The following is an 18,839-nucleotide window of genomic DNA, read 5'->3' on the forward strand; positions in this document are numbered from 1 at the left end:
CAAATGAATTCATATTACAAAAGATGGAATAATTAAAAAAGAAGGCTTTTGTTTTGAGGGACCGCACATCTAAAGTGATAAGTTAAGAACCATTGTGTCATGTCATTACAGAACCGTCTGTTACTGGGTGACCTGCAGGTTGGTTGTGTACGTGTGTGCACAAAGCACAGTAAGGAGATGGGACTCATAGTAAATAAAGTAAAAATAGAAAACAAGAAGGAACCTTGTGATGGTCATTGTTGTCCCAAACATCTGTTGACCAAGCCCAGTACTTCCAAGTACGTCATGGCAAAAGAGGAAGGAAGTATTTTTCTATGTATTTCCTCAACTAAAGCCACCATTAACATTGTTGTGGATTACAAACTGATATTTCCTCTTTTAATGAACCTTTTAAGTTTATTTTAGCTGCAGGTGTCTTGAAATATCTCCCCACAACAGGCAAGTGAGAGAGATAGGACTAACTATGTATTCAAGATCAGCAGCAAGAGGATTTCTAGCTTTCCTCCTGTCATTACCAGGTTGGTACCTTTGCATTACACACGTTGAATTTTCCCAAAGCTTTTGCACTTATATTATTTAAAGCTTTATGTAACCTACTCAGTCGATTAATAATTGATATAACTTTGAATAACCTTCAAGTACAAACAAAGAATGTTGAAGAATGGCAGATATTACTAGAATAGGTTTGGTGTGTTGAATAATTTCAAATGTTTTTACGCTTTTTTGGTTTAAAAAAATATTTATGGATTTAAATTGATTTATGTGAAGCATTTACTAACTTTATCGACAAATCGAAGATTTAGGAAGTAGGATAGAAATCTAAAATACGGCAATATACTGTACATATACTATTTTGTCATTTGTAAAACAATGTGAATATCTATCTTGAATCATTTCATATCATAACAAAAAAAAAATTGTACAACATGAACATTTATAATAGTGGGCGGAGACACTGTTTTTCTTAATTAGGAAATGACCTTCCCTTGCTCCATCAATAGCCCACCCACGCTTGTGCCAGATTTTTTATGTTGAATTTCACTAAGACATGGATCTCACTTTACATCTGTAAATGACAGATCTCCCTGCTCGGTTAGGTATCACCAGCTGTTTAGCTAGCTTTAACAGTAGCTCTATCACTAGCTGTGTCACTAGCTCTATTACCAGCTGTCTCGCTTGCTCTGTCGCTGGCTGTATCACTAGCTCCATCACTAGCTGTATAATGTTGGTCTCATTATGTTCTTGAACGTTCCTCTCACAGCTCAGTGGTCCGCATGTATCTGTAGTTTCAAGCTCCACCTAACAGCCTCCATTTCTTTGTGTATCTTGTGATCATGCATTTCATCAGTTGAGCCTCTGTATATTGTTCAATTCTCAATGACATGTGTTTCTTCTTTCTTTTTCAGCGCTACAGGGTAAAATTGGTTGGGCAGTTACTTACACATCTAGTAATATCAGCGCCTTAAGAGGATCAACAGTTAATATCAGCTGTATCTATAAATACCCTTACGGCCGATATTTCCGCCCTACCAAAGTCACAACACTGTGGTTTACTAAAGGAGAGATCGAGCTGCCAGTTAACCTGAAACATGATGCTGACTATGCAGGACGTGTTGAATACAGCGATGGAGAGATAAGCTGTAACTGGTTCAGTTGTAAGGGAACTTGTACTCTGCGAATCAAAGACCTGACACAGAGTGACTCTGCTGAGTATAAGTTCATGTTCATAACAAACATAGAAGGAGGGAAATTTACTGGTGACCCTGGAGTCATGCTATCTGTCACAGGTAAACTAGAAATTACTAATGCATCTGTTTGTGTGTGTGTGTGTGTGTGTGTGTGTGTGTGTGTGTGTGTGTGTGTGTGTGTGTGTGTGTGTGTGTGTGTGTGTGTGTGTGTGTGTGAGGAAACTATTACTGCCAAGCTCATTGTGCAATCGGACATCATGATTCCATCTTTTTGTTTACTAACATGACGGGTAATTATTCTTTTAAAACAGACATACACGCACACTTTGCTACTGAATGTATTATATATCCATAGAGGAGGGCATATGCACCCGAAATGAAATCTGTGCGACCTCAAATACTACTTCCATCATTTGTGAGAGTGTAAATAACGGTGGTGCTACCTTTACCAATTTGTAGGGGTGTTCCCAGGGGAATGTACCAATTTGGTGGGGGATTTATTGTTTATTTATTGATTTATTGTTATTGATGAGTAGTGTGTAGAATATACTAGCATCTAGCGGTGAGGTCGCAGTTTGGAACTAACTGGACACTTATACATTATGCATTTCTTCTTTAACTATGTCATCATACATTTACATATTACCGCGCCCTAGGGCCTCAAAAGACACATTACATAACAAACATGGGGGCAAAGTCTGAAGGTAGTAACAGGTCAGATCATCAACAGCTGACTTTAATGACGCTGAAACAACTGCAGTCCTGCTCATTCCAAATTGCACATTGTTCCTTCATGATACTTGATAAGCTCCAGTGATCAAGCCTAGCCCTAGCATTATATATATAACTATTTAAACCCAGTCAGTGTCTGAATTCATATTCGTATTTTCCAGAGACATCGCCTTCTTCATCATCACTGACAACATCAGTCAATGTCAGAATCGTTGTGGTTTCATTGGCCACAGTACTCCTTGTTTTTCTTTTCATTAGGTAAGATATTCTTTCCCCCCCCTCTCTCTCTCCCTCTCTCTAGCTCTCTATCTGTCATGCTAACTCTCACTTTCTCTCTGACACTCTCTCTCTCCGTTTGCCTCTTCCCCTTTCTCGTTTTCCATTCACTTCTGTTTCTTCTTTCTCTCTGTTCTCTTACCAGAAGAAAAAGGGCCGACAGAGAAGCATCGGGCCAGGGGAAAGCAGCAGAGAAGGTTGGCGAGGTGGAGGAGGAGCAGAGGGACAGAACTTAAGACTTTTGACTCAACCATCATTTTACTAATCCTCCCACTAGAAGAAGTCTCACCATGCCAGACACTGTGTGGGATCTGTGTTGACCCAAACGTAAGCTGATGTATAAGACTAAAGTAACATGGTACAGGACCTGTTCCTACCCTTCCCTGTGGTCACCAGATAATGGTATGGGTCATTCTATGTTCCTCCCCTATGGTCACCAGATGACGGCAGACAGAATCGGATTTCAGAGGCCAGCATGTTTTGTTTCCCTGGCAACTCTAGGCTGCGTGAAAACACACAGATGTTAATATCAGTCACCAAAAGGGTTGACAAATTAACCAAAAACCAAAATGTACTCTTGTTTCCTCTCTCCTGCTCAGACACTTCCTGTTTCTGTGTATGAAAATAATTCTGACCCATAGCTCCGCCCCTTCAGCACAGAGAGAACCAATAGAGCTTCAGGAGCTGCCTTGTCCAATCAGATCAGAGACAGCAGGTCCTGTACTCTGTGGTGAACTGTAAAAGACACAAAACAAATCAAATCAAATCAAATTTATTGTCATTTGGTTGATTGAAAAACAAAACGAGAAGGCGTTTCTCCGGGATCAAGATCAAGTACACATACATTTCAAACAAATCCCAATGATGAATAAATAAATAAATAATAAATAAAGTCCAGTGAGAAGATCTAGGACGCTGGTGCATTGAGCATCCTGACAGCTTGAGGCAGGAAGCTGTTCTGCAGCCTGGTGGAGCATCTTAAGCTGCGATAGCGCTTCTGTGAGGGTAGGAGCTGAAAGAAGCTGTTCAGAGGGTGAGAGGGGTCTCTCACTATTTTCTGGGCCCTATTCCTGCAGCGGCTTAGGAATATGTCCTGGACAGAGGGAAGTGAGGCTCCAATGACCTTTTCCGCTGATCTCACCACTCTTTGCAGGGCCTTTTTGTCCGCCACACTGCAGCTGGAGAACCAGGTAGAGATGGCGTACGTCACAACGCTGTGGCTGAGTAAGCCTCTCTTGGGATTTCTATAGAGTTTGGGGACTTCAGCCTCCCAGGGTGACTAAGGCTAATTTATTTTTTCAAGATAAAATTACAAGACAGATAAAGAAAGCATATCAGCATTGTACACCATATCCAATTATACACTGCATAGTGGTAGGCTACATAGCCTGAAGCTTTGGCTGGAAAGGTCCTCATTCAACCATAGAAGGAAGTCCACCTGAATGAGTTAGCCTTCTTTTAGCAATAATAATAAAGCTATACCTAGTGGTCAACCTGCAAGAGTTAGCCTACTGTCAGCTCTGATGCTAAAAAAGAGAATTGCTTTAGGTCTGACATGGAGAACCGTATGCAGTGAGGTTTTCTTCTAGCTACGACAGCTATGTGATGGTTTTCTGCATAGTGCTTCATTTCTTTATGTGCTAAATATCTCCCACCACAGACTCTTGATTGTTTATGTTCCTCTCTTATTAACTTCTCATAACTTAACATAAAGATTGTGACATTTACATGTTAACATTGTTGCTGCCAGATTTCTAAGCCAGTATTTCGAATTCTACAACATGGGCCTTTCAGACTGTTACTGTTATTAAGAGCAATACCAATAAATGATTTTTCAGTGTCGACAGACAGACTATTAATTTGTATTACAATTGATTTGCTGTTAATTGTAAAGGTGCATTTTACCCACTACAGATATTCAGAGAGTTAAGGTTGAAGTGATCAGTTAAAAATAATACACATGCTTAGAGATAAGTACCAGGGTGAGGTAGTTCTCTAAGGAAAGGAACACATATTGTTCTACTCAGGCCACTTCCATATTAACCATATCAACAACACAGTACCCCTCACCATCACTACGTGGATGATTTTGCTAGAGATGACGTCAAGCTCACATTAGCCAGTTTAACCAACTAGTAAGCTGTGTAGAAAACTGTTCAAAAGCTGTATGTTTTTAGCTTAAAATACGATTTCATCCTGTTTTGTAAATTAACTTAAAAAAAGTACAGATATCTGTAAAAAAAAAAAAGAAGTAAAAAGAAGAGAAGTAGATAAAGATGAAAATAGCAGAAGATAAAACAAGAAGGAACTTTGTGCCATTGTGTTCTTAAGGTGATTCAATGCTCCAGGCCTGGAAGTTCAAAACCCTTCTTGTTAATACTGCTGCTGATTATGAAAAGAAGAGGAAGGTTTGAAAGTTTCCTTTTTTTTGTTCAGCTTAGTACATGTTGAACTGGCAAACACATCAGACTAGCTTCTCTTCTACAGTAAGACCAATAACTTTGTTTGTACTTTAATTTCACTGTTAACAATGTAGTTCATATATTGATGACTACAAATCCTATCAAGATAAGTATTTTGGTTTTCTCGGTTTAAATACCATTAAATACCAATGTTGTGGTTTTTTCATACTGATGTATTTTTCCTTTTATGTACTTTTGAAATTTGATCTTTTTTTTTTAGCTGCAGGTGAGTTTAAATATCTCACCAGAACTACAAAGTGAGAGAGTAGAGGACCAGAGAACTATGAATTTGCCATTTCTAGCTATCCTTCTGTCATTACCAGGTACATTTACTGTGTATTGTTTACATTTAGTTTAACTGTTTCACTGAGTGCCATGAGAACCAAGCAACTGGAATAAGGAGAGGGCCAAAGCATGTTGGTAACAGATTTGACATTAAAGAAGCAACATCTTGAATGCTGTGTTTGGTTAAGATGACTCATAGAATAGGGAAAGGTCCACTTTATATATTAGAGTTTAGGTCATTAGTCTTTGGGGTGGATACCAAATCAATGCAAGTTGTATACAGCCCCTTGTAGTAATAGTTATGTCGTCTTTGGAGATCAAAAAACTACAAAGTGAATTATTTGACAGAATATATATTTTCCTGGTTGCCCGGTTATCCTGAATAATTTGCAACATTGATGGATAATTCTGTTGGTTTATTTTTGCATACAGAATCCATTCAAAGGTCAGAAGCCAACATGGTTTCCAATCTAACAAATGTTTTTTCATCAGCGGAGCCTCTGTGTCTTGTTCATTCTCAATTAGATGTTTTTTCTTTTCTTTTTTACAGCGCTCCAGAGTAATTATGACTATGCAGTTAATTACGCATCTACTGATGTCTGCGCATTAAGAGAATCAACGGTTGACATCCACTGCACCTATAAATTCCCTTATAACGACCATTACAACGTCACAACACTGTGGTTTACTAAAGGAGCGACCGATAAGCCAGTTAATCTGATAAATGATACTGACCACGCATGTCGTTTTGAAAACAGCTGCGGAACGATAAGATGTAAGTCGTACAGCTGTTATGGAACATGTACCTTGAGAATCAAAGACTTGAGACAGAGTGACTCTGCTGAGTACAAGTTCAGGTTCATAACAAACATAAAAGGTGGGAAGTGGAGTGGCGTCCCTGGAGTGATGTTATCTGTGACAGGTAAACTTTAATAACTAATTTTTGTGTGAGTGTGTGTGTGTGTGTTTCTGTGTGTCTGTCTGTGTGCCTGTTTGTGTGTATTTTGTCGCTTTTTGTGTTCTTGCAGGATTGTCTTGAGTGTAATCTTAATTACTGTTATTAACTGTGTATTTCATTCTCAGACCAGGTGAAGGTGTCCTTTCCTTCCTCTACTCATCCTACCAGGGCAAACATGACATGTCGCAGTATGTGTAGTCTAGCTGGTGGTTTTACCTACATCTGGTTCAGGAATGGACAGTATGTAGAACAGGGGATCTACTACAAAGGCAACATTAGTTCTGAAGACAACTATGCATGTGCTGTTAAAGGAAACAAACATCTCCACTCTCCTTTAGTGTGTAAGTCAACTCCACAGTACCCTGACATGATACCAGATGTAATGGAGTTTTTAGGGCACAGAAATACATGTAGATGTACTAAGAATAGACTCAAACTGTTGGCATTTTATCTATTAATTAATTTAACAGACGCTCCAAAGACCCCCTCAGTGACCATGAGTCCCTCCGGGGAAATAGAGGAGGGCAGCTCAGTGACTCTGAGCTGCACCAGTGATGCCAACCCAGCAGCTGACTACACCTGGTTCAAGGAACATGAAGACTCAGTGGGACAATCAGGACAGAACTACACCATCACTAATATCACATCTGAGCTTGGAGGAAACTATTACTGCCAACCCTGTAATGCAATTGGACGTCATAATTCCACCTTTTTGTTCATTGATGTGATAGGTAATTGCCTACTTAGAACAAACACAAACATACACAGAGACACACACACAGACACTCACAGGGTATGAATAAGCCAAGTCTCACTACTTTGCCAGTAATGGGCACACAGTTCATTATTGGCCTACTAATTTAACAGTTTCTTATCAGTGTCTAAATTCATATGACTATGTTCCAGAGTTGACATCATCATCACAGACAACAGCAGTAGCAGTAGGAACCATTGGTGTCTTACTGGCCACCATACTCCTCCTAGTCTTCCTCTGGATGAGGTGAGATACGCTCTATCTCTTTCTCTCTTTCTTTATGACATTCCTTCCCTTCTCCTGTTGCTTCTTTATATTTCTGTTCTCTTCACCAGAACAAAGAGGGCCTCCAGAACCAGTGGACAGGGAGGGAGTACAGAAACCGTCGAGGAGGTGAGACACAGGAAGCCTTTTATTACTTACCCATCCTTCACTAAGACACACAGTGGAAATTACCTGACCACAACACAAGACCGCACAGGTGTCATCTAGTTTCCTTAGCAAGTATCCTTTTCTGTAACTAGGAGATACTTTACATCCACAGTCACTAGAGTAATCGGTCTTGGGTGTATACTTTCTGTGGGGCAGTGTTGCAATGACACCTGTCAACTATTGTATGGTGGGGTCAACTGAGAATAGAAACCTAAGTTGAGTCTCTTAAGTTAGGAGTCAGGACTTGACAAAGCAATGTTTGCTAATTGGGTGAGGGATCTAGAGCACAAACTTGACTCAGAAAAGACAAAGGATGTCGGAAGGATTTGAAGTGCAGCCTACATCAGCCTACATGGTGGGTACCACTAGTCACCCCCGGGTCTCTTAATGAACCGGAAACACATGTCTTCAGAAGTTTAAAGTGTCTTCTTAATGCACCCTTCTGTTCTCACTCCCCTTCAGCCATTTCCTGTTCCGGTGTATGACAACCTCTCAGCTCTGACCATTAGCTCAGCTCCTGCAGTACAGAGAGAACTAATAGAAGATCAGGATGACCTTCACTATGCCAGCGTCCACATCTCTCACTCAGAGAACCAGGAAGTGCCTCGCTGTTTGGCTGGCTCCTGTGTCCAATCAGATCAGACGGATGAGGTCCTTTACTCTGTGGTCAACTTCAAAAGACACAACGCTGTGACTGAGTAAGCTTCTCTTGGTATTTCTAAAGAGAAAATAGACGACAAGGTGGCTGAAGTTAATATGTCCCCTGTCCCCTTTACAGGGCCTGTGACCAGAGAGAGACTGGAAAAACCTCAGATTAGGACAAGAAAAAAACCCAGGGGGTGAACGTGAACCAGTAGCGGCAGCAGGATTTCAATAGTGGGATAGTGTCTCATCGTTCAGTTTAAACAGGAAAATACGCTGGCTGATTGTTTGCTGTATGTCCTATGGTGCTTAATTTCCTTTGCTGAATACTTGCCACCAATGGTTATACAAGATCTGAGGATTTTTTTTTGTTATTTTTACTTATTTACTTAATTGTTCCACTTGTGAAGGCCACGAGCGAGGTCACATTTTAACGCGTGACTGTTGCTCTTGTTGACGTTGCTCCGCTTCATCGCTTCTATCTGCTTGTTCCTTGATTGTACTGCACCTGTAAGGGTCTTAAATAACAATACCGGTCATTGTGATCTAACCATCATAGCCATCTCCTGTCTGCACTAAATCATTCTTCTACAGAAAATATATTTTCCCCATTTTAATAAATTTCGACAATTAAGTCACAAAGAACTGTGTTCAGCCAGTGAATCAGAAACATTTGAGACCCAAACGGAACCACTGTGCCTTTGATTGGATGTGTGCTGTATAGTTTACATTACAAGTCTGTACGCTGACTACTTCTATATCAGTAAAAGTTGATATTTGCATTTTAGTAATCATTGTTTTGAGTGGTGTGATCCTGTAATCGACATTACGATAATAAATAATAAATAAAAGCTTAATATTATTGTGGATTATCACTGGATTATTCTGTCGTGTTCTTTAAGAAAGTAGCCTAAACCCTAACCCTCACTGTATTTGTTAAAGTATTTCGGTATGGTTACCATGAAGCAAAAGGAGCGACAAACAGCAGAGCCTCTTCTAGCCCCTGCGCTTGCCCTGGGGCATTCCCCGGGGCTCTCAAAGGGTCTGGCGTATGTTTCTGACCTCATCTGGCTCCTGGCGCTGCGCTTGTATCAAGTAGGCGTGACCTATGTGAAGTGGGCGTGGCCTATATGACGTCTAAGCTCCGGCTTACGCGTCTGCCTTAAAGATGTTGCCTTCTGTGGCTGGGGTAGATATTACAGCTTGTAGGCTATGTTTGATCCTGCTCCCTTGTGGCTTTGTGTTGTAATTACATCTTATGTGCTTAATTTACGTAACAATTGCTGTGGACTTTTGCTTGGATTGTTACTAATTATTACCACTGGGATTATCACTATGGATAGGGTGATTACTGGGGGAACCTTCCTTCCAGGTAGTGTTAGGTAGTCATTAGTCTACATGTTGTTGCACATAGAAACATTGTATGAAGCAGTCGTCTGCCTCATGTACGAAAATTGCTATTTAAATAAAGTTGCCTTGCCTTGTTCCTGGGGTATTATCAATTTGTTACAAGGGTCATGACTCATGTGTATACGTTGCTATAAGGTCACATCTACTCGTTGATAGGATCTAGGGCTTTCAATTGAACCAAAATAATCTCAATTTAGTATTGCATGAAAAAATTGGAGATTTGAATACATTAAAATACATATTGCTAAATATATTGTTGCAACCCGGCTCTTGCACAAATCCAATAGAGGCCCAGGGGGCAGGAGGTAGAGAAGGTTTACCACCGATTTCCAACAGATGGTGCCAGTGAGCGCATTTGCCAGCTCCTATCAGTAGGATGCTGAGCACCTGAGGAGCAGGTGGAGAAGCCAACACTCATTCAGGAGTCTCCCGGTTCTAGTGATCGTGACGTGATTCCAACCGGATGGACGGGACTATGGATTCCTCCATGCTGTTTTTGTCGGCTTGGTGGAATCCACACCATAATGGATTGAATAAACATACCTTTTTGGTTTAAGCAGCAGAGACGCCAGTTTTCCACAAAACATACAATTACAAAATGTATCAAATGCATGATTAATATGCATTGGGCGACTCCTGATCGCTAGGTCAACAAGGGGGAGTAAGAATGCCGGTACAAAATGACGGTATCGGGAAGTGGCTGGCTGCAATGTATCAGTCCATCTCCCCGGCCATCCATCTCTCTACAGTTAGGCTGGATCAGTACTTCGTAAGTCTTGTGGCTTGTTCAGATCGCTGGGAATTATTGGGACATTTTATTTCGTGAAGACACCTCCTGACGCTCTCCTTTAAGCAACCGGGGCCAGATTTTGCTAACAGAGTTGCCCAGTTGGTGAAGTAGCCTTATGATTTCTAGTGAGGTGCATGAACATGACGGACCACAAGGCAAAGGTTTTGACCGGTGCGAAAGTTTTACTCAATATAAAATAATCAACCATTATATCACATATTTCTTTGCCACGTCTACACTTTTACACTTTACTTTGTAACCGTCTGTTGGCATCGACTTTGCTCAGTATTAAACGCTGTGTAGGCTACTGGTAATCCAGCTCTAGATAAGGGCAAGTGTAGGTTTCCATACAGTGGCAATACAATGTGCTTCTCATGAATAAAAGCAAAAGAACAGTAGGTGATAGGCTACAAACACAGAACCTATATGTTCCACGTCCGAACAGATGGCGGCGGTAATCCTGTCGACATGAACGATTGCTTTCGGGAACACGCGGAAGCTTGACCGTCCGTAATCACTGACGAGGCGTCTCGTATTAACAGGGCACATAAATGGCACAATAGTTTCAGAACTGAAACACAATTTGTGTTAATATGATTTCTGAAAATACCTATTTTATGTTCAAATTAATTGATTTGCTGAAAATGTAAAGAATTAATTGGAAGCTGAGTCATTGAAGTTAGGCTATAGAAAGGCTTTTTAATGTGCTTCAGGAAATATATTGTTGCGCCACAATTCCAAAATATAAATATTATCACGATGATCTTTGTTTGTTAAATCTACTTAAAGAGTTGCACTGTGATGACGCGGCTATTGGCGCGTCCTCACGCGTCCGTATTGAGGCCGCACCTGGGCATTTATCTGACATGCAAGAGTAATCACCAGTAATCAAGTTTCTGCATATTGTCTGCATATTGTTTGGGGTTTGTTGAATTATGCGATTGTGGGCGGGTTCGCTTATTGAGTGGTAAAAAGGAGAACTGCTCACCGCCGTTGTCAGCTGTGCGATCCATGCGGCTTCTAGGAAGCGCGTGCCCGACTGGGGACAGCTATATGGTGCGGGGCGTGCGCGAGTGACGCCGTTGCGTCTCCGCAAAATCAATGATCTTTGTTTGAACATATACTTTGTAAGTAGTGGCGGGTATGCACGCACAAATGTAGTTTAATTCATTGAAGATACGTTTGTTTTGACCAGTTTTGATGCATATTTAGTTGATTGATATGTAAACACCCCCGCCTATATTTGAGGGATTGGTATGTACCAATCTCCGGACCGCTGCAACGTCAGTCGCCCCGTCGGCGCCCTCTTCAGCTCCGGTTGGGGAAACCCAGCCCAGGCCACATTCAGCCCCCCCAGAGGACCGAATATGCCGGATCGAGTCTGCAATAAGATCCTTCTTCCAGGTCCAGCAAACCAGGGAGGAGCGACAGGAGCGGGAGGCGGAGCTACAGAATCAAAGATGGCGATCACTAGAGCACCAGTTCCAACAACTGCAAACACTGGTGGGCACCGGAAGCCTGGATCGTCAGTCCCGAGAAGATGAGGAAGAGGCACACCGTGCGCCCGACTTTGCTCCGTTGCAAAATCCTAATCCGGGCTCATCGCCGAGGACGTCACGTTCCGCCAGCAGCATACCCCGGCCGGACGTAAGGTCACGTTCATCCAGCCCTCTCTCGGATACTCCAAGGCCCTATCTCCCTCCGGCGCCGTTCAGATGGAGTCCACCCAAGATGACCCCATACGCGGAAGATGAGGACATTGACATTATTTAACCACGTTTGAGAGGATTGATCTCGCAAACCAGTGGCCAGTGGAAAGTTGGGCACCTTATCTTGTACCCCTGTTGTCAGGGAAGGCCCGTGCTGCTTATGTGGCAATGGACATACTGGACACCAGAGACTATGCCAAGGTGAAACAAGCCATCTTGACAAAGTATGAAATTGACCCAGAGGCCTATCGTCACAGATTCCGCTCCATGGGCTTCCTGGAGGATGAGACGGCGAGGGAACTTCAAAAGTGGATTTGCCCCGCGGAGAAGACTAAAGAGCAGATTGGAGATATAATCATTCTGGAGCAGTTTCTCCGTATACTGAGCCCGGAACTGAGAGTGTGGGTTAAAGAACATAACCCACAGTCCTCCAAGCAAGCCGCTGAACTGGCGGAGGCTTTCATCGCTGCCCGCCGACACAGGAAAGGTTACCAAGGCGGGAACCAAGAGACAATGAACTGTCTGGGGGTGGTGGTCGTGAGTTCAGGGGACTTAGTAGCCCCAATAGTAATCCCCAGCAGCCCAATCTGCCCAGTAAGCCTAGGTATAAAATAATCTGCCATAACCGCGGACAGCCTGGCCATATCAAACCAGAGTGCCCTTTAGCGCCCACTAGAGATGCCAGATTATGTTACACCCCATGCAATGGTTCTACTAAGGCAACCCCTAGCTCTAGGGATGCTTTAGTGCCCGTCAGAATCGGGGGGGAGGTGTGGAAAGCCCTAATAGATTCAGGCAGTAGCCAGACATTTGTCCAAAGAGCATGTCTGGGTACAGAGGGGTTAGTGGGACTGGGGAGCGTCAAGGTACTTTGTATACACGGTGACGAGAGTGAGCACCATACGGCTGACGTACAGGTGGAGAATGAAGGTCAGTCTTACTTACTGAATGTCGGCATGATGGATAACTGTCCTTACCCTGTGGTGCTAGGACAGGACGTGCCTGTGTTGGCAGAGTTATTGCAGCGTCACTTACCCCAAGCGAGCAGTTGTGTGGTAACTAGAGCTCAAGCTAAGTCTAACGCCACGGATGCAGCTTCGTGGCAGGAGTTACCCTTTCCTGTATGTTGCTCAGGGGGGAAGGATATGAAACCCAAGTCAGTTAAGAGGAGGGAAAAAGTTTTAGGAACTCTAGTACAGGAGCAGCTACCCCTACCACCACTAGATGTGAGTGTGGTGGAGGTTACGGACTTTGGGCAGGTGCAGAGAGATGACGCCACATTGAGTGCCCACTTCAAGAGAGTGAGGAACGAAGAGGATGTTTCTAGGGCGGCAGTGTGTGGAAAAGATTGCTTTGTGTTGAGAGAGGGAAGGCTGATACGTATAAGTGCTGAGGGAGAGCAACTGGTAGTTCCTAAGCTACTGCGTGCTAAGGTACTGAACCTAGCTCACAGTATTCCCTGGTCAGGCCACTTAGGGCAACAGAAAGCCCTGGACAGGATTGCTATCCGGTTTTATTGGCCTGGTGTATACCAGGAGGTTGTAGCTTTTTGTAAATCCTGCCCAACCTGCCAGCTCACTTCCCGTTCAAAAAGAGGCATGAAGGCACCCCTAGTTAACCTCCCCATCATCGATGTCCCCTTCACTAGGATTGCTATGGATGTTGTAGGCCCCCTTGACAGGAGTAGGGCTGGCCACAGGTACATCTTGGTAATATGCGACTATGCTACTCGCTATCCTGAGGCTTTCCCCTTGAGAAACACCAAGTCTAGACAGGTAGCGAATAGTCTAATGCAGCTATTTTCACGGGTGGGGATCCCTAGAGAGATCAAAACAGATCAGGGCACCAACTTCAACTCTGGGTTCATGAAGCAAGTGTACTCACTGTTAGGGATCAGGGGCATTAGAACTACGCCCTACCCCCCTCAGACTGACGGAATGGTTGAGCGCTTCAACCAAACACTCAAGGCAATGTTGCGGAAGTATGTGAGCGACACGGGAGATAATTGGGACCAGTGGCTGCCCTATCTTCTCTTCGCTTACAGAGAAGTACCGCAAGCGTCCACCGGCTACTCTCCCTTCGTGCTGCTCTACGGGCGTCAGGTGAGGGGTCCCCTGGATATCCTGAGAGAGGCCTGGATGGGAGAGAGTCCTCAGCCACCGACCAACATCTAGACTACGTACTCAAAATGAGAGACAAGTTGGAGGAGCTGAGCAGTCTGGCCCACGACAACCTGGCGCAGGACCAGGCGAGCCAAAAGACCTGGTACGACAGGACCGCCCGCAGTCATACCTTCAACCCAGGCCAAAAGGTGCTCCTACTGCTCCCTTCTTCAGAAAGCAGCCTGCTCGCTATGTAACAGGGTCCCTTTGAAGTGCTGCGCAAGATGGGCCTGGTGACCTATGAGATCGCCATGCTGGATCGACGGAGCCAAAGCTGGTGTTCCACATTAAACAGCTCAAGGAGTGGATATCCAGACCGGGAGCCACCAGCGACCTGATGTGGGCCCGCAGAGTGGACGAGGCGGACGAACTGAAGGAGCAGTACTTCCCCACCGCCGGAGGCGAGGCCTCACGTCCCTCTGTGGAGCACCTTTCCAACCGGCGGCAGAGGGAGCTCCTGCAGGTTGTCCCTGGGGGTCTGTTCCGGGAGGAGCCCGGACGGACGACATTGATACACCACAACATTAAGCTGACGTCTCCAGGGCCAATCCGCCAGACTTCACTGAGGGCCCCTGCAAGGCTGATTCCTGCATTGAAGCAGGAGGTCCAGTCAATGTTGGAGATGGGCGTTATTGTGCCATCACGAAGCGAATGGTGCAGCCCCGTGGTGCTCGTCCCAAAGAAGGACGGGGGGCTGCGCTTCTGTGTGGATTTCAGAAAGCTCATCACCATCTCTGCCTTCGACCCTTACCCTATGCCGAGGGTGGATGAGTTGGTGGAACGGCTCGGCAAAGCACAGTATCTTAGCACACTGGACCTGTGCAAAGGATACTGGCAGGTGCCGCTAACGCCTGAGGCCCAGGAGCTGACCGCCTTCAGGACTCCAACCGGGCTATTTCACTTCACCACCATGCCGTTCGGGTTACATGGAGCGGCGGCGACCTTTCAGCGCATGATGGACCAGGTGCTGAGGGGGGCTGAAAGCTACACCGCTGCCTACATCGATGATGTGATCATCCACAACTCATCATGGGATGACCATTTGACCCACCTGGCTGATGTGTTCCAGAGGATCAAGGCTGCCGGGCTGGTGGTCAATGCCAGCAAGTGCCAGCTGGCCAGACCTGAGGTTTGCTACCTAGGGTATGTTCTTGGAGGCGGTAACATTAAACCTCAGGTGAACAAGGTGGAGGCCGTCCAAGGCTGCCCGCCACCCACAACCAAGAAGGGAGTGCGTTCCTTCCTGGGCTTGGTGGGGTGGTACCGGCGGTTCATACCCAACTTTTATACTAGGGCTGCAGTGCTGACCAACCTCACTCGCAAATCAAGCGCCAACAAGCTGGTTTGGACAGAGGAGTGTGAACAGGCTTTCCAGGACCTGAAAGGCAGCCTGTGTCACAGTCCAGTTTTGCAGAGCCCCAACTTTGACCTACCCTTCATTGTCCAGACGGATGCCTCAGGACTGGGGCTGGGGGCCGTCTTGTTGCAGGGGGAGGGAGACCAGTGGAGGCCGATCCTATACATCAGTCGCAAACTCTTCCCCAGAGAGACCAGGTATTCCACGGTAGAGAAGGAGTGTCTGGCCATCAAGTGGGCACTGGACACTCTGAAGTACTACTTGATGGGGAAAGAGTTTGTGCTAGAGACTGACCATCGGCCACTGCAATGGATGCATCGCATGAGGGACAGTAACGCCCGGATTACGCGGTGGAATCTGTCATTGCAGCCGTATAAGTTCACTGTCCAGTACAAAGCTGGAAAAGACAATGTGACTGCCGACTTCTTGTCCCGCCTCTACGAGGAGGGTCAAGCTTAAGTAGGGGGGTGTGTGATGACGCGGCTATTGGCGCGTCCTCACACGTCCGTATTGAGGCCGCACCTGGGCATTTATCTGACATGCAAGAGTAATCACCAGTAATCAAGTTTCTGCATATTGTCTGCATATTGTTTGGGGTTTGTTGAATTATGCGATTGTGGGCGGGTTCGCTTATTGAGTGGTAAAAAAGGAGAACTGCTCACCGCCGTTGTCAGCTGTGCGATCCATGCGGCTTCTAGGAAGCGCGCGCCTGACTGGGGACAGCTATATGGTGCGGGGCGTGCGCGAGTGACGCCGTTGCGTCTCCGCAAAATCAATGATCTTTGTTTGAACATATATTTTGTAAGTAGTGGCGGGTATGCACGCATGAATAATAACTAAGGTGATGTAGTTTAATTCATTGAAGATGCGTTTGCTTTGACCAGTTTTGATGCATATTTAGTTGATTGATATGTAAACACCCCCGCCGATATTTGAGGGATTGGTATGTACCAATCTCGGGTCATTGATATAAGGGAGGCGTGTCAGTCCCGAGGGGGGGAGCTAGAAGGCGGAAGCTAGGCCATGTGCTCTCGGTATATGCTCTGTTATGTGAGAAGAAAATGGAAATAAAAGTAATTTTTGCTTCACCACTGCCTATTTGTGCTGATCCTAAGACCGCTCGACATTCTACCCCTTGACATGCACATTTCAGAAATAGACAATTACATAAATGAATGGATAACATCACACAAAAAAAAAATGAAAAATAGAAATGAACCCACATGCCAACGTTTAAAAGAGTAAAACTATTATATATAGGGTAGACATTGGCATCTTGTAACACTTTTCCCACTTGTTTCATTATCTTGGGATCAATACATTATGCTGTTAATAATTGCATGAAATAACATTTATTTTGTATTGATTTCATTATTTCAGAGTACAGAGTTTAAAGAGTTAAATAGGCAGTGTGACACATTGCCCCATCAGCAGGTAAAATGCCAGACTATGTGGGGTAGGATGGACACTGGATTTTGCAACAAACAGAAATTAAATTCAGCTTCATGCATGCATTTCTTTTACATATAAATGAAATAACTATAGTCCCAATCAGCCCTATGATTTGTAATTATCTAACTGACGTGGGACAAATTCCAACAAACAATCCTCATTCTCATCATCAAACTGCTTATCCAGGGTCGGGTGGCGGGGGCAGCAGCTCAAGCAGGGGGCCCAAACGAACAATGATGAATTAAAAATCAATACATCCAACTCATTTTGCAACACCTTGTGCTACCTTCCTGAACCACGGGCAAGTAGTACCAAGCAGTCCGTGCAAACGGTCCATCTGCCAACCTTCGAAGCATATGTAAGGGGCAAAACCACACCATTAGCGATGCCTACAAAGGAGGACATGATATATAAAATGAGCATAGCTTCGTTAGAAGGAAAATAAATGGATAAAGCTAGGATGATGTTTATGTAGTTGAGAGTGATGGACGTGAGTATGATGGAGATGGTGTGCAATGCCCTTCTCATGATGTCTTTCCTCGCGGCCTCTCCCGGGCGAGGCTTCCGAAGCGTCCTGATCACAGAGGTGCAGCAGAAATGCTTGAGAGAAAGCAGCATCAGGTACTCAGTCAGGTAGACATATTGAAGCCCGACCCAATAATTGCAGAAGTAAAATAAGATAGACCCCAACAAGCCAACCAGCCAGACCACAGCAGAAGTTCCAACCCGATACTTGAGACCATCTACCTGGAGGAAGGTCAAAGGCCGGACTACCCCCAGGTACACCTCAACGCAGATGCAGCACTGAAAAAGCAGGCGCGTGGTGTGAATCATACCAGAGCTCAGCCCTCCCAAGGGCTTTGCGGCAGTTACGTAGTCGACTGTAGTGACATTCTCCCCAATGGATGAATTAATTTGGCAGCTAAAAGAACACACAACCAGAGATCTAAGGCGGCAAGTTTCAGTCTCATAATGAAACCTGCTTTGTTATATAATAATACACATAAATAAAATTACTAACTTATTATAAGATTAATTCTGGACGCCCATGGTGTTAGCTTTTTTTTAACTCCTCTATTTTTATGCAGACACAGCTGTCTAGAATAAAAATAGTGAATTAAAAGTAATGTAAAAATATCAAAGACCTGACTCTCTAATGTGGTCCTGTGGAGATGTGGAGATAGAGTCCTTCAAACCTTTGTCTGAAATGATGACCCTCTTCTTGAGAGGTAGAGTCTTCTAAAACTGTTTTTGCAGTAATGAGTCTACTTTAGGGCATTGGGGGTCCGGTGAGGTTTTAAAGAGCAGTTTAGTTTGATTGAGAGTAACACTCTACTTCACTATCGTGAAATGCAAGGAAGCAAAACCAGCACAGGCTGAACTAGTCAAATCGAAATAGATATCTTACGGGACTCGTTGTCTGCTTTCTCCAGATCTACAATATCCACATGGATTTGTGAACTCCAGAGCCCCCCCAAATTACCTGGGAGCTGCTTCACTGTTTCACACCCTGTAGACCTCCCTCTCCTCACCCTGTTTACCTCCCTCTCCTCATCTGGGCATATGCCTTTTCCTGAATCAGTATTCTAATGCTGGGTATCCAGTCAGATGAGATTTGCAAGCTGTGTCTATGCTTTCTTTGCCTGATACCTGATAGCAAGACAAGAGGCATGTGAAGTATGGACGACCCATTCCCGATGGACCACAAGGCTGCACCTGAGCCTGCCTCA

At 44.4% G+C, this 18,839-nt stretch overlaps 1 protein-coding gene and 1 long non-coding RNA gene across 5 annotated transcripts; both read left to right on the forward strand.

Annotated features, from left to right (window-relative positions):
• Positions 1 to 328: 328 nt before the first annotated feature.
• On the forward strand, positions 329 to 4,744 carry LOC130380208 (uncharacterized). Of its 2 annotated transcripts, XR_008895212.1 has the most exons (4): positions 329 to 518; positions 1,407 to 1,787; positions 2,582 to 2,678; positions 2,842 to 4,744. It is a non-coding gene; the product is annotated as an uncharacterized LOC130380208 (long non-coding RNA). The 2 variants fall into 2 exon arrangements; XR_008895211.1 differs by having other exon boundaries at positions 329 to 1,787.
• A 410-nt stretch (positions 4,745 to 5,154) lies between these two features.
• LOC130380207 (B-cell receptor CD22-like) lies at positions 5,155 to 9,143 on the forward strand. 3 transcript variants are annotated; one of them, XM_056587404.1, is made up of 9 exons: positions 5,157 to 5,182; positions 5,379 to 5,481; positions 5,994 to 6,365; positions 6,527 to 6,742; positions 6,872 to 7,132; positions 7,308 to 7,401; positions 7,491 to 7,548; positions 8,050 to 8,285; positions 8,366 to 9,143. In XM_056587404.1, the coding sequence occupies exons 2-9, from the start codon at positions 5,442 to 5,444 to the stop codon at positions 8,403 to 8,405; spliced, it is 1,317 nt and encodes a 438-aa protein (XP_056443379.1). In that variant the 5' UTR covers positions 5,157 to 5,182; positions 5,379 to 5,441; the 3' UTR covers positions 8,406 to 9,143. The 3 variants fall into 3 exon arrangements, with proteins under 3 accessions (XP_056443380.1, XP_056443379.1, XP_056443381.1); XM_056587405.1 differs by having other exon boundaries at positions 5,155 to 5,481; XM_056587406.1 differs by lacking the exons at positions 5,157 to 5,182; positions 5,379 to 5,481; positions 5,994 to 6,365 and having other exon boundaries at positions 6,516 to 6,742.
• The last annotated feature ends 9,696 nt before the right edge of the window (positions 9,144 to 18,839 follow it).

Source organism: Gadus chalcogrammus, chromosome 3 (assembly GCF_026213295.1).
Source record: "Gadus chalcogrammus isolate NIFS_2021 chromosome 3, NIFS_Gcha_1.0, whole genome shotgun sequence".
Taxonomy (NCBI): domain Eukaryota; kingdom Metazoa; phylum Chordata; class Actinopteri; order Gadiformes; family Gadidae; genus Gadus; species Gadus chalcogrammus.

Bases quoted from the DNA above. Each gene is read 5' to 3' on its own strand.
- LOC130380207 (XM_056587405.1), top strand. From the start codon at position 5,442: ATGAATTTGCCATTTCTAGCTATCCTTCTGTCATTACCAG. The intron at 5,482-5,993 runs GTACATTTACTG...TCTTTTTTACAG, and splicing joins TATCCTTCTGTCATTACCAG to CGCTCCAGAGTAATTATGAC. The intron at 7,549-8,049 runs GTGAGACACAGG...ACTCCCCTTCAG, and splicing joins GTACAGAAACCGTCGAGGAG to CCATTTCCTGTTCCGGTGTA.